At 37.2% G+C, this 14220-nt stretch overlaps 1 protein-coding gene across 3 annotated transcripts in view; it reads left to right on the forward strand.

Moving 5' to 3' along the window:
• The window catches only part of DTWD2 (DTW motif tRNA-uridine aminocarboxypropyltransferase 2), a 102498-nt gene that overhangs the window by 35151 nt on the left and 53127 nt on the right, over positions 1-14220 (forward strand). For all 3 annotated transcript variants that reach the window (XM_075527369.1, XM_075527368.1, XM_075527367.1), the window contains exons 2-3: positions 1920-2010; positions 7495-7589. In XM_075527369.1, coding sequence (XP_075383484.1) covers positions 1920-2010; positions 7495-7589 — 186 coding nt within the window. The remainder of the gene's footprint in view (positions 1-1919; positions 2011-7494; positions 7590-14220) is intronic.

A 14220-nucleotide genomic window follows, 5' to 3' on the forward strand; every position in this document is an offset into this window, starting at 1 on the left:
TATTTGCTGCTTCCAGGTTGTTAACAAAACTGTTTTCAGAAATTTGTTTAAATTGGTTACACGTGAGAAAATACTGGGAAAAAAACAGTGGTACAGCGCTGGAGGACTTCTGCAATTAGACCCACCAGACCTCGAAATGAGGTTGGTTTTGGTTCATTCGTGATGAAGGTCCCTGGAATAGCACACTGAATAGTGAAATTAATGAGCCTTAATTTTAGCTCAAAGCCTGTCCATTAATACAACAGAATATACCAAATTTATGCAGGATTAGCAACAGGAAAATGCCAGCACTAGAAGCCTGAAGGAAAGACAGACAGCAGGCCACGGGAACAGTATACCAGAAGAGTGTATGAGAATAATTTCCATTTTGTCATTAGACTGATTTCTTGGCCATGGACCTTTTAGTGTAAATATTTTAAAATACCTTTTCCAGTGCTTATTTTGGCCAGTACCAATTCCTTCCCTTGCATCAATGTTCCCCCCACTGCTTTGGATTTAGACTGTTGTTGGATAACCTTTAACTGTATACCCTATGGAGCAGGGAATGGCTTCTGTGTCTCAGCAGTTGAGGCTAGAAGTGGGGGGTTTAAATTAACACAGCCTGTCAACTGTTGAAGAGGAGCTTATCTATTGTTATTGCCTTTTTATAATGCCACCATTTACTGGTAAGCGCTAATGTTTGACTAGGGAACAGTTATACTGGCTTGGATTACTGTAACATTACTTAGTATACTCGGCTGGGTGCGATCTCTTGTGGATAAGCAAGTGTGGTGTCAGTCGGGCTCACCGCGAACTTGATCTGGACCTGTCTTCAGAATTCAATTCTGTAAATCGCGTCTACTGCAGCAATTGCTTACTGTCTCTCGTGTGACCAACATACAACCTGTTACCAGTAAAGATTACAAGGAGGATACAGGTGAAGTTGTGCTCCCAAATCCCTAGCATTCTGCTGAAAATCCTGACTTTGTATTTTTAATCTCAGAGAGCTTTGTTTGCAGGGATGGTATGATTTTAAGTGGTGAATACTGGTAATAGCTTCACTGTAAAGGAAATCCGTTGTTTTTCTGAGTTACTGAATAACGTGTGCAAGTAGCTATAGTGACTTCTATGCGTGCACATGCGTGTTGTATATGTGGTTTTGGTGTAACGACGTCAATTAGTCTATGTATAACTCCGAGCTTAATTCGTTGCTTCTGTTTATTCTTGGTTATTCAGCATATTAGTTTTATGCCAAGCAATATTTAAGTTCATTTCTTTAGAGACAGTTCTGCTAGTCATTTTAACAGCTATGTGCAGTACACCAAAGAATTTAAAATAATTTTTATCTTCTTTTTTTTCAGACTTAGAAGTTCCTGATAAGGATTTTTTGTTTTCATACTACATTTCTACTACATATTTCAGCATAGATGGAATTGCAAAAAATTAACCCAATCATAAATATAGCATGTCTGGTGTTTCATGTGTGTATACTTCTAAAATTTTCTATTGTAATTAATATATTATAAATATTATATCAATTATAAATATATTCTATTATAATATTTTTATCAAATTGTTGAAACACTAAGTTGGTATGAAAAGCAGTAACAGAATTCTGTGATTGGGGTACGGATGCTAGTAAGTTGCTCCTCCTGAAGATGATAAAAGGATTTTTAGAGTGCTTTAATCCTAACCAGACCACAGGAGGGATCTGAACACTGTTCTCAAAACTCTATTTCAGTGAAAACCTTGCTTCTTTATTTTTAGAAACAGAAGGAGTTTCAAACAGAAAATTACATTCGGTTTAATACACTGTGTCATAAGGGGAAGTTCTTAGTGTGCCTCTTGGGATGCAGTATGTATTTGTGCGACATATTTATGCCATCTTTCATAAATTGCTGATTACTTTTATTGTTCTCTCACTCCCTTCTGTCATGTAGCCGTCCTCAGAAGGTGTGTTTATGTCCATTCCTGCCAATACATCCGCTAAAGGTCTCCACCTGCTTGTATATAATTCAGCATCCGGCAGAGGTGAGTAAGGCTGTGGTAATTGTTGGAGTTCAGATAGAATCTTAATGCAGCATATGGTGGGCAAGAGGAAGCAGCTATGCTGTTAACATCATATAATGATTTTTCCTTTTAAACTTGATGACTGAAATGCCAGTTCACCTGAGTTAGTGTATCTTTTATCCAGTTCTTCTGAATTATTGTATCTTTTGAAATCACACCTTATTCCTGCAACTTCCATGCATGCAAGACATCTTTTCTTATCTGAATAGTCCTGTTAGAATCTGCAGTCTACTTGCCTTGGTACAAATTGCAAGAATTAATCTTGACATGGTATTTCACAGAGGTGCTCAGAGTTGATCCAAGGAGGAATGTGTTTTGATTATAGCAGTGGTCTTTTATTGATGTTAGTGTTCTCTTAAAGTGTGAATTAAGCAGTTCGTCTTAGTGATGACCTTAGCTGTTTAGCCAATGGAAAACTATAGTTTAGCTTCAGAACAGTATGTTCTGTTTTACCTAATAGGAGAATTTGTTGATGTTTTCCCATCTGTTAACAATGGAGTATGGTGGTGGATCATAAGGGTTTTAGAAGCTGGACTGCAGTTACACGGATCTGGATAGATGGTGGGTCTACAAATTAGACTGTGAAGTTCAGAAACCTGTACTGTTCTGGTCCAACTGTTTACTTAGGATTATACAGTAGCTCAATCAGCATGCAGAGAGTTTTTGCCTGAAGGAACTTAAGCAGAATGTAAAAGAGCAAGTTAGAGAAAAGTGTTCTCTCACAGAGAAACAAAACAGAAGCCATGACACATTTGGTTCCTAAATGGGAAAGCTGTGATTTTTAATTGGCTACTTATAAGAAGAATACTGTTTTGTGGTACTTCTTATTTCAAAAGTACTTAAGTATACGCTTAAGTCACTTACTGGAAAAAAGAGGTTCAAAAATCTGCCAGAGAACTTTGAACTGGCATTTGAATTGTGTTGAATTTCTTATTCATGGTGGAAGGTATTAGAAAAAGTTTGCAGATAATTTTTAGATTTCATACACCATTCCTGTGTCCTTCTGACAAAGGACTTTTTATTAATCAGCAATCACAACAGCTGTCTGTTACAATGGGATGCAACTTTTCCATTAGTATATGTTATGTAATGATAATTCACATGATAAACTAGTATTGGAAGACCACTGTATTTGAAGACAATCCATCTGAGAGGAAAAATTTAAGTGTCTGACTATACGAGGGCACTTGGCTTATCAGAGACAAATACAAACAAATGGTAGGAAGCTAAGAATATCTTACAATGACCTTTGAAAGTGTTTGTCTTAGATGATCACAGGTGATGGTTTTGTCTCCAGAACAGCAGAGGCATACCTGACAAAAGATAGCTTCCCTTTGCTGTAGCTGCTCATACTCAAAGTACAATCACTCTTGAAGGCAGGTAAGCCTTCTGGACTGTATCTCATCCTTCAGTCTGCCATTTCATTACAGATACACTCTGAGAGTCCGTTTCAAAAATATCTCATTAAACTAACCAGATAGTGAATGTCTTTCGTCTACTGCACATCAGTGTCGACTGTCATCCTCCATGTGCTTAATTATTTATTGGCTTTGGAAGTCCACAGTGCAGTGAAGTAAGCCACCAACTACAGTCAAATGATGCTATTGAGACTTGTATTCAGGTGAGATAGTAATGTAGGAAGTCAGGAGAAACATTTCCTGTGCTCTCATTAATGTGACTTTCTCCACATTCTTACTATCCAGAGGCCATGCTGCCAGATAGACCTGTGCAGGTATCAGGTACTGTGAAAGAGAGAGGAATCACTTATTGCAGAGCAGTGGATCCCAGGTGAGGAATCGTACCATCCAGCTTCCATTTTGCATATTAGGCCCATGAATTAATTAGATTTTTATTTGTGAAGTAATTCATAGAGAATTCAGCATTCCATGTCAAGGGGTAAATACTTGTTTTCTGAATAGTGTTAGTGTACCATTGTTCATAATGAGACTAATTTAAAAATTAACTATATAGAAACCCAGTATCCCAAACCCAGCATCAGGACTAATGGAAAGGTGAAGGAATAATTTGTCTAGCCTAATTTCTTTTTCTTCTTGGCATATAGATATATATATATAAGTAAATAAAACAATTTTGTTGTTTTTCCCTTCTCATGCCTTGTGTTATGAACCTTAGGTCAGGTCAGTGGCATAGCTGGGTGTACAAAACCCTGTACACATTTGTCTTACCTTTGCCTTTTATCATCCTTGGAGTGATCTGCAGCAGAGTGTAGGCCATTATGTACTTTTCAAAACCTGAGTGATAGGTATAACTTAGGACAGAACTCTTAAAACATAGCAGAGGGTATCTGTTTAGGTTGTTCTGCATCCCTGCCGCCTTTTTTTCTGTAAGTGCAAGAATTTTCAGTGTTAAGCATCTGAGAAGAAAACTTAGATTGTGTGTATTTAATGAATTTATATACTGATCTAATGCCAGTAATTAGCTTTGACTTGCTCATTATAATACTGCTTTTGCATAGTATTCCTTATAGAACAGTGAGAATCAAATATAAGGGGACAATTTTTGCTAATTGTCCTAACAATTCCTAAACAAAAATGGAGGAAATATATATACGCTGGCTTTAATAAATATTTTTGTTAGTTAGAACTGTCCTGTTTATTGTAGATGGGTAATGCTGTACTAACCAAAAGTACCACTAATTCCCAGAAAAGAAAAAAAACAAATGTGAAAGTAAGTTGAATTGGGTCTAGGTGGGATGGAGTTAACTTTCCCCATAGCAGCCCTCATAGTGCTGTGCTTTGTGTTTGTGGCTAGAACAATGTTAGTAACACACCAGTGTTTGGGCTACTGCTGAGCGATGCTTGCACAGCATCAGGGCTGTCCCTCCAAACCCCCCGTCCAAAGGCCAGTAGCCTGAGGGTGGGCAAGAGATTGGGAGGGGGCACAGCCAGAACAGCTGAACCAAGCTGACCAAAGGGATACTCCATACCATATGATGCAATAAAAGCTGGGGCAGGGTGGGCAGAGGCGGCATTTGTTATTAAGGTGTTTGTCTTATGGAGCAACCACTACACGTGCTGAGGCCCTGCTTCCCAGCAAGTGGCTGGACATCGCCTGCTGGTGGAAGTAGAAAATAAAATCTTTTTGCTTTCCTTTGCTTCTGCACAGGGCCTTTGCTTTTCTTTATTAAACTGCCTTTATCTCGACCCACAAGTTCATTTTCATCTTATTTTCTGCCCTCTGTCCTGCTGAGGAGGGGGAGTGATAGAGGGGCTTGGTGGGTACCTAGAGGCCAACCAAGGTCAACCCACTGCATAAGTCCTCCAATCCTATTTCCATATATGTACTTCAACGGTCAAGTAATGAATAAACAAAGAGTTGCAAATCACTATTAGAACACTGGGAAGAGCGAAGGAGGAAGTAACTGCACACTTTCAAACCAGTAAATGGGAAAAAGCCAATATGATAACAAATAGGTTATATATAGTCTAGTTAAATACAAATGGTTTTTAATGAGGAAAATTATAAACAAATGAAACCTTTTTTAATGTTAGTTTGACTTAGCTGTTCTTAAGCTTGTGTTCTCAAACAATTCCTTTCAGCTTTGAATTTTATGTTTTATCTTCCTGTACACATGGATTGTTTTTTAGACTGCAAAATTCCATTTTCCCTGTTGGTAAGAGAATGTATTTATTTGATATGGAAGGTAATTCTGGAGTAATGGTAAGACATTGGAGGGAAGAGTTGAATGACTTTCCCTTGACTCATGATGGCTCTTTTGTTTTGCTTATCAGAGACAAATAATTGATTTTCTTTGAGTTCCTTTATTGCCACTTCTTACATTCTCATGAAGAAGGGAGTCTTCTGACTAGTGAATTGGAGTGTTATTTAATTATGATGAAATAAAGACAAATAATACTGTACCACCATCGATGGCTTATTCCGCTTTGCTGAGATAGAAGAAATCAATGGTAGTTTGAAGGATATTTCTCCCTCCCCTTGCTAGCACTTCACTCCCCAGGTACTTTGATCTTCATCTCTTCTTAGGAGACATCATGCTGCTGCTGCTGTGCAAAGTAGTGGTGGATGTAGCAGGACAACTTATTCCTTCAACTCCAGGGTGTTTTTATTTATAGAGGATCAGTAGATATGGATCAGAAAAAGCAAAATTAATAAAGGTTTTAGGCAACAGTGATAGAAGTCTTCACAGAAATAATTTAACAGCAGTTTGGTAGCAAGGCAATGTGAGAGGCGCAGGCAGCTGCACATTGATACTTGTGGAAGGTAACAGCTGCCCAGAGAGAACTGAGAGAGCTAATCAAGGCCTTATGTGTTCATAAATACTGAATTGTTGATATATGGCTCATAAATCAAAAGACAGACCAACCCCCCCCTGGGTTTTCATTAATTAATCCTGTGGTTTAGGGACTGATCTTTGGATTTTTGTTGTCTGAATCATGAGACGTTCAGACTGAGAATATTGTAAGAACTCATTTCTTACTGGGTTTAGGGCTTTCAAAATCCTCACCTGACCTCTAGCATCTTGCCTCCTGCTAGATTCAGCTAATAACCTTCCTTTGTTCCTCTTGTGATAAGTAAATGAATTGAAACTTTCATTCAGTTTTCAGTGTTGGCTTGCTGTCTTCATTAAATGCAAGATAAACCTATGCTCTCTCTTCTTTGATGGGAAAACAAAAATTGACATCCTAAATATTCAAGCTCAGTTTGCAATACTTCTTGTCTAGACAAAAACTAGTGTGTTCCCAGCTGTGTTAAATAAAGGACAGAAACAAATTCCTCTGTTTAATAAGTAGATGGTGTGCTTCAGTTGGCAGTACTTCCCTCTTCTTCCACACAGGTCTCTTCAATGCTCTTTGAGATCTGAAGAGCCCCTGCTCCCCACCCAGGCATGGTAGTCACCTTCCTCACCTGTGGCATAAAGATGTAGGCAGATGCCTCAACACAGCCTGAATGGCACAAGATGGAGTACTCATGTTGGTGCTGTTGTCCTGGTTACTGGGAAGTGACAGCAGAGTGGAGATGTTTGTATTTCACAGTCTGTTCTGATACACCCAGTGCTTTTATTTTTAGCACCTGTTTGTGGAAATCAAGCCCTCCCCTCGTTTTCCAATATAGAGACATTAGCTCCCCAACCTATTACATTAATGCTAATGCTGGTTTTTGCCTACTGCTTATTATTCTGTGAAGATTCATTGTTGTTTTTGGTACTGATAGCCTAGTTCAAATTTATGCTGATGATCATAGGTTAGTTAAGACTAAGTTTAATACTGTCAATCAAAACAATACGATTTGAATGCATCAAAATTGGGTATTTTTTCATGTAGATCTTTTTTTTTTTTTTTTTTTCTTATCTGGTAAGATTTTTTCTGTGTCTGTAGTCAAAAGAGCTTGAAAGTAAATGGAAACATTAACAATTCATAGAAGCCCTCCTTGAATTTATTCAAAAGTAACTTTTCGTTTTTACAGGAAAATCGAGTGCTAAGGACAGTACCTTTGCTAGCAGCTTGTCTCCCTCCAGACAAATGTAAAATTTTGGTTGGTCGACGTTTCAGTGAAGACAGGTGAGCAGGATTGCCTATGCTTTTTCTGGTTCTCTATAAATTATGGAGATATTTTTTTCAGTGTCTTTATTAATAGCCAACAGTGTTCTTAATTTTTATTTCAAGTGTGCATATTCACTTTTGATATAAGCTTTTGATTTCCAGCAAAGGTAAATTATGCATAATAGTCAGAAACACATGGTATGTCTTCCTTGGGTTGTAGCTTTTACTGTCTCAGTTTTGTGCTCTTGGAAAGTTCAGGTGGTTACTCTGCGACTCTTAGCTTTTTGCAGTTCTGTTCTTACCTGGTACTAGGTTTGTCTTGCTATTCTCTATGATTCTTTTCGTATTTGCTTTGTCTGACAAACCACTTGAAATATAAGTAATAGTTTTTACTTGAGTGTGGGAGATTGTACTTGAGAAGGGAGTCCAGTGATGAAAAACTCTGAGAATGTATTTTTTCAAATATCTTCCTCTTTTTCTTAAAATTAATTATAAGAAAGCATAGCTTTCAGAATTTTTAAAATAATTTTTTTTATTATTCTGAGACCTTGGACAATATTGGTCTCCCACATAATAATGTCTTTAATCTTCATTAGATGAAGCTAAGTCTTAGAAACCAGTTCTTGGTACAAATGCCAATGAAATTTTACTACGTACACTTTCAATAAAAGCAAATAAAAAGTATTAATACTAATTAAGGAAATTAATTCTAAAATTGAATTTAATCTTTGGAGAAAACTTTTTGTAGAGTTCAGTGAACAAAAATGCTGGAAGATGATTCAGAATGGTGGTCCCACACCTTTGTGCTGTCTGTATAGTAATTAGAGCACATTAGAAATACATTGCTTTTCTATTAGTCTTCTATGATAATAACTATAATAATTATCTAAGAAGTTACAGGCTACAGGGAAATTGTACTGTCTTCCCATTAAACCTGAAAATGAAGCAACTTTTCATACTGACGTGCACAGGGTGGAACACTGTCAATACAGTCTGCTTCTAGTAAATCTCCTTAGAATGTTTTTTTAGAAGTGATGGTTACAGTATTAAAGCTTCTTCAAGTTTGAATCCAGAGCTATTTCTCTAACCTAAAGGATCCTCTTTAGGTCAAAACCAGTTGTGGAACATCTCAGCCTCAAAATAGTTTGAATAGACTCATAATTAACTTGTTCCTATGAGTTTTTTTGCCATAAAACATATTGGAGGTGGTGAAAAAAATGAAAGTCTTCCTTAGGTTAATACGAATTTTGGTGATCTGACTTACCTGGATGCAGGGCTAAAAGTAATTAGGTAGTAGTCATGGCTCCACCTTAAGTATCTGCAGTATGCCTGCTTTGTACTGTGGATGTAAGTGAGACTGCAGAAATGAGGAGTACTCGGTCATGGAGTACATTCCCACCTTCCTGGGAGGAGGAAGGATGAGAAGGGGATAAAAATTATTGTCCAGCTTTGCCATCTGTTTTTTCTACATAATTTTTTTTTCTTGGCTATGTATGCATTCTGCCAATGTTTTAATCCATATTCCTTATTTGTAACTAGCACTTGGTAGTTGAATAGATGGTTAGAGGATCGTATCAGTGTTATTTTGGACTTTTAGTATCCTTTCAGGCCATAAACTGGGTAGATGTGTTCGGAGAGCTCACATTAATCACCTGGAATGACTTAAGTTCCTTCTCTGTTGTGGTACGTTCTAGGAACAGGCATCTGCAGAGAGGGGTAGAAATGTCTCAGGGTTTACCATGAATGGGGAGGGCTGTATTGGTCCCTGCCCTCCTCTTAGGGTGAAAAAAGTCCCTCTGCTAATGGGACTTGTAAAGCCTCATAAATTGCAGTGGTTCAGCTCATGTTTTATGGCATATTAAACTAAACAGGGCTTGGTTTTGTTTCTGGTTTTCTTAAAAGCCAAGCTGTCTGAAAGCAATTTGGTAGCTGCTGTACAAGCAACTTAATCAACCTTGCCCCTTGTCAGGGGAAGACCTCTGTCTTTGTTACTTTGAAGAAAAAAATTATTAAAGAGTTCTTGCTGATATGTTTTATAAGTATCACTGTTTTGAAGCACATTAAGTCCATACCTTTGCTTTTTTTGAAGTTTTGTGATACTACTTATGTCCTTTGCAGCTTCTACCAGAAGTGCATGGGTTGGAAGGAATAGAAACAGGATAATTCTAAATATGTGCTTGCACTCATCTTGCATGTGAACAGTGCATGCAGATGGAGGGGTAATGTGGTGCACACGTTTGTTTTCTGCATACATATAGAAGCCCTGCCATGCAGCAGACCTGGGAAAGTGATGTCCTTTATGGTTGCCCATACATTTGTAAATTATCAAAATAGAATGTTAGTAGGCATATTTATATTATCACAGGATCCAGCAGCTCTTGGCAATAGCTCTGAAAACTTAGAACACTTCAAGGTAGCCTTTGGGAGCATAAATAATTGTCATTATGGATTTGAGTGAAAATTAAGCCATACACAGCAGCTGATTCTTTTTTTTTTTTTAAAGTCTCATCACAACAGCTCTAGCAGTGGCATATGAACTAGCAAACTGACAGTTGTTAATCTGTAGCTGTCAGAAGAGGTTTGCTTTCAGGTGAGAATGGACATACGATCTGAGCTGCGTAGCCCTTTCAGTCTTCAGTGCCCCTCTCTTGAAGGGGAAGGCAAGTGTGTTACCCACGTGTATGTAGGTTATTTTTCCTCATTTGTCCTAGTGCTACAAAATTACATTTTTCCTGTGCTTTGTAATCAGTATCCAAAACCAATGAGGAGCACAAAGGGTTTTCATAAGGAACTCCACATAGAATTGGGGACTACAGAGTAACTGGGATGATTTGAAAGCTTAACATTTAGGCCTCTGATGTTTATGACAGTAAGACTGAAAATCAGGATTTTTTTTTTTTAACTTGTGTTTGGGTGAAAGAGTAAACATAAAGCACTTTTTTTTCCCTTTTTTTTGGTAGCCTTTCCTCTACCCAGTTCCACCTTCTCGGGTCACCTTTTACTGTGGTTGAAAACTGATACAAATTATGTAGACTACAGGTACCTTATTCTTGATTGACCTATATTGCAGAAAAGCTAAAGAACCAACTTTTGGAAGTCTTTCCAGAAGTAAACAGCTAATCAAAGCTTTTTGAAGTTGATATCTTCAACATATAATTGGCACAGTAATGATAAAGATGAGAAGTGCTTCATCCAATTGTTTTTAAGTGCTAATTCGTGATTTTTCCCAGTCTTGTCCATTCTTCCTCAATCTGACATTTTAATTCTACTGAAAGTATATAATGTTTGCATGGTGCCTTGGCTCATCAGATGGCATTTCTGAATTAAAAGACCAGTTCTGTTGGTTATTTGTGTCTTTTTTCCCCCAACTACTCAAAGACTTTAACTTCTGACCTTTTTTGTATTGATTACATTATTGTCAGATATTAGGGTTAATCTTTGATGTGCTAAAATGATTAAGCTAAAAGTGGACAGTTTGATGTGAGTACTTACTAAATGTTGGTATTGTAAAAATAACAGTTTTGGGAGTTGTTAGTCTTTTCTGTTCAATTCTTTTTATAGATTTACAACGAACCCAGTATCACAGTAGCATGGCAGGCAGCAGTGTGGGAGGGTGGGGTTAGAATAACTGCCAGATTGGAGATTGAATTTTATGTAAAAGTGTAAAATGCTTCTTTGTGTGTCTGACGTACCTTATTAGTATAGATGCTGAGCCTGTTAAATATAGGCACCTTTTAGACATCTGCTAGAAGGACAGCAAAAGCAAGCAGAGGGTTCAAATCACCTGCACTGAAATTTTCAAAACTTTTATGCAAAGCAAGCTTCTTTATTTGCACGAGGTCAGGCTGATTCCATGGTAACTGGAGTTTCCATTTCTGACTTTGTGAAGTGACCATGTATCATGTAGCGGACACAAAAATTGAAAAATTTGTAGCGGAAAAATTGATAGTAAGGATTAGCCAAACCTACCAAAACAGTGTGGTAGGACTCTGGTTAATTTCTAAATTGGCAGTAGTTTCAGTTATTTCTATTCATTTCTGTTATAAGGCTGTTGTTTTTGTGGTGTTGATGCTGCAAAACGCAGGGGTATATAGAATTATTATAACCTTGACAAAATATGTTTTACCAATAAATTTGACTACAGACTCTTCTAACAGCCTGTACCTTAGATTTTTGAACCTTCTAGAAAGCAAAATGTGAAAGTTAGTTTATATTGATATCTCAGAATATTTTTGTCCTATATTCATGAAACAAATAGATTTTTAACTGTTTGTAGTAATTGTAATATGTGTAACTGTATCACCTTCATTAGGAATGGTAGGAAAATGTTTGCATGCTTTTTTTTTTTACCATTGTATCCATTTTATTTTGTTCCTCTCTCACTTAGAAACACTGCTTTTCTCAGGACTGTAGTTGCTGTCTGTATACAACTACATGACTGTAGTTGCTTCATGTATTTTTTTTTTTAATAGTGTTTTCTGTACTGACAGCTTGTACCATTCATATTGCTCCTTTTCTGCCTGTCAGCATTCAAATGTACATAACATGCATAATTTCCTTTCCCTTTTCCCCTGCCTTCTTTGGTACGTTCACATGTTAGAAATTACAGATGTCTTTTTTGTCTTTTCTCAATTCTTTGTTTAAGTCTTCTAGCAGCACAAATCCAGATAGCATTTCCTAATTTTACCCCTCTTCTGGTATTACTTCATCTGATTATTTTACAAATCCCTTTACTGTTTTCATTAGCTACCAGCTATCCAAGCCCTTTGTGTTTGACTTAAGATTTCTAGGTCTTCCTTAGTTGATGGTATCTTGAATTCTCTAGCATTAGTTAGGATAACTTCTGCTTCATAGTTCTTGATCAAAACCTATTTTTATTAAATCAGTATCTCTGGTTCAGTGCTTCTGCTTATCAAAGGCATATATAATTCTTCAAATGTAATGTTCTCTTAGATTTCTAAATACTCCCACCTCCCTCTGAGTAATTTCCAGCAGCTTCCTCCTTACTGCTCTTTCTCAGTTGTCAGATGGTTTCCCGTTTATCAGTGTTCATTGCCAAGATTATCAGCCCCATAGCTGCTTCCTGTTCTCCATTGGTATGACTGACCTTCCCATCCATGGCAGAACTTCCTTTCTGTTCTCATCTTATTCTCTTCTTCTTCAGTTCTGCTATCTTTGCAGCTAAGCAATTCTAAATTTTCATTTAAGTTAACCCAGTGTATTTTGCAACCTACACTGCCACCATCAAGACTTAATTTCTTGAAACGTGCAGATCTTCCTCCAAATCTTGCTGTCTTTCCTCAATACTGATGATTTTTCTAGGATAATATTGACAGAACATAGTAGTGTGGGTTTTGTTCTTGCCTTGTTGGCTTTCCTTCATTCTGCTCTGCACTGGCAAAAGAAGGTACTTTTCTCATCCCTTCCTTTCTTCTAGCTTAAGTATTTCATGTAGTGACACTTTATCTTCTGATTTCTCTTGGCCTAGTCTCATCTCCTCTATTACCCATCTTCCAAAACTTTGTTTTAATCTTAGGATATCTTCTACATTTTTATGTTCTCATACTGTTCAGTTTCTGTCCTTCTATCATCATTTTGGCTTCACAATGCTGTTCTTCTCTGGTTCAGTTTTGTGTATTGGTTTCACAGAAGCTTACTTCTTTTCTCTACATTTGATTTTTACTGATTATCTACAGACACATGGTCATATCTTGCCCAAATGGTGAAAACTTGCAAATCTATGCTCTTTTGGAATAGAAGGAGAGGTCCTAATTCTCTGATATATTCTGGTGACTGTTAAGCTTGAGTGTACAAGTCTTGTCTTGACTTTCATCCATTTCAAATACTATAGCATGCTTTTCTTTGGCCTTGATAAACATAACAATCTTTCCCCATTAAGTTCCATCTGAAATCCTCCCGAACAACTCTTTTCTCAGCCATTTGAACGGCTTTGTCCTGATTGTTTGACAAGTCAGGATGCTATCTGTTGTTGTCAGGCTGAAAATAAGTATGTCGTTTTCAGAGCTTTTCTTTGCCTGGTGTCCTGTCATCCCACTCACTCTTGAAATGTGTACTTTTACCTCCTGTTACTTAAAGATGCCTCTTTCTTTTTGATTGTTGGTTGAGTTTGTTCCATGTGTCTGGTTAGGCTTGGTTGATTGTCCTGGAAACACTTGTAGAGGTAATTAGTCTCTGTTTTATCTGTCCGAAAAACTCAATTTGGCATAAATTTTAATATGTGCATGCAGAATCATAAGTCAGGCTCCCAATATACTGAAAATACTTGAGGTTTGTGCTGCCCATTATTCTTATTATAGGTTTCTTACTCCTTTACTTAATCTGTTTTACGTCTAGTTTGTTAATTACTTGATAGGGACTAGATACTTTTGTTTTGTTTTTACAGTTTCCTCAGTGAACTGATGTCTGGTCTCAAAAAGTGAGGGTCTTCAGTGCTTGAATAATGCAAATTAGTGCATTAGAATTTGTACCTGCAACTTGCATATGCAGTTGTAGTATTATGTATGTATTTGTTATGCTAATGTAGTGGGTAGTATTTTTAGTGTATCACATGTTTGAGACTTTCTAAGCACATTAGTTTGTGATTACATACGCAGGAACAGACGTAGCCTGCATCAAATTTGGTCATGAT

The sequence above is a fragment of the Mycteria americana genome, chromosome Z (assembly GCF_035582795.1).
Source record: "Mycteria americana isolate JAX WOST 10 ecotype Jacksonville Zoo and Gardens chromosome Z, USCA_MyAme_1.0, whole genome shotgun sequence".
Lineage (NCBI taxonomy): Eukaryota > Metazoa > Chordata > Aves > Ciconiiformes > Ciconiidae > Mycteria > Mycteria americana.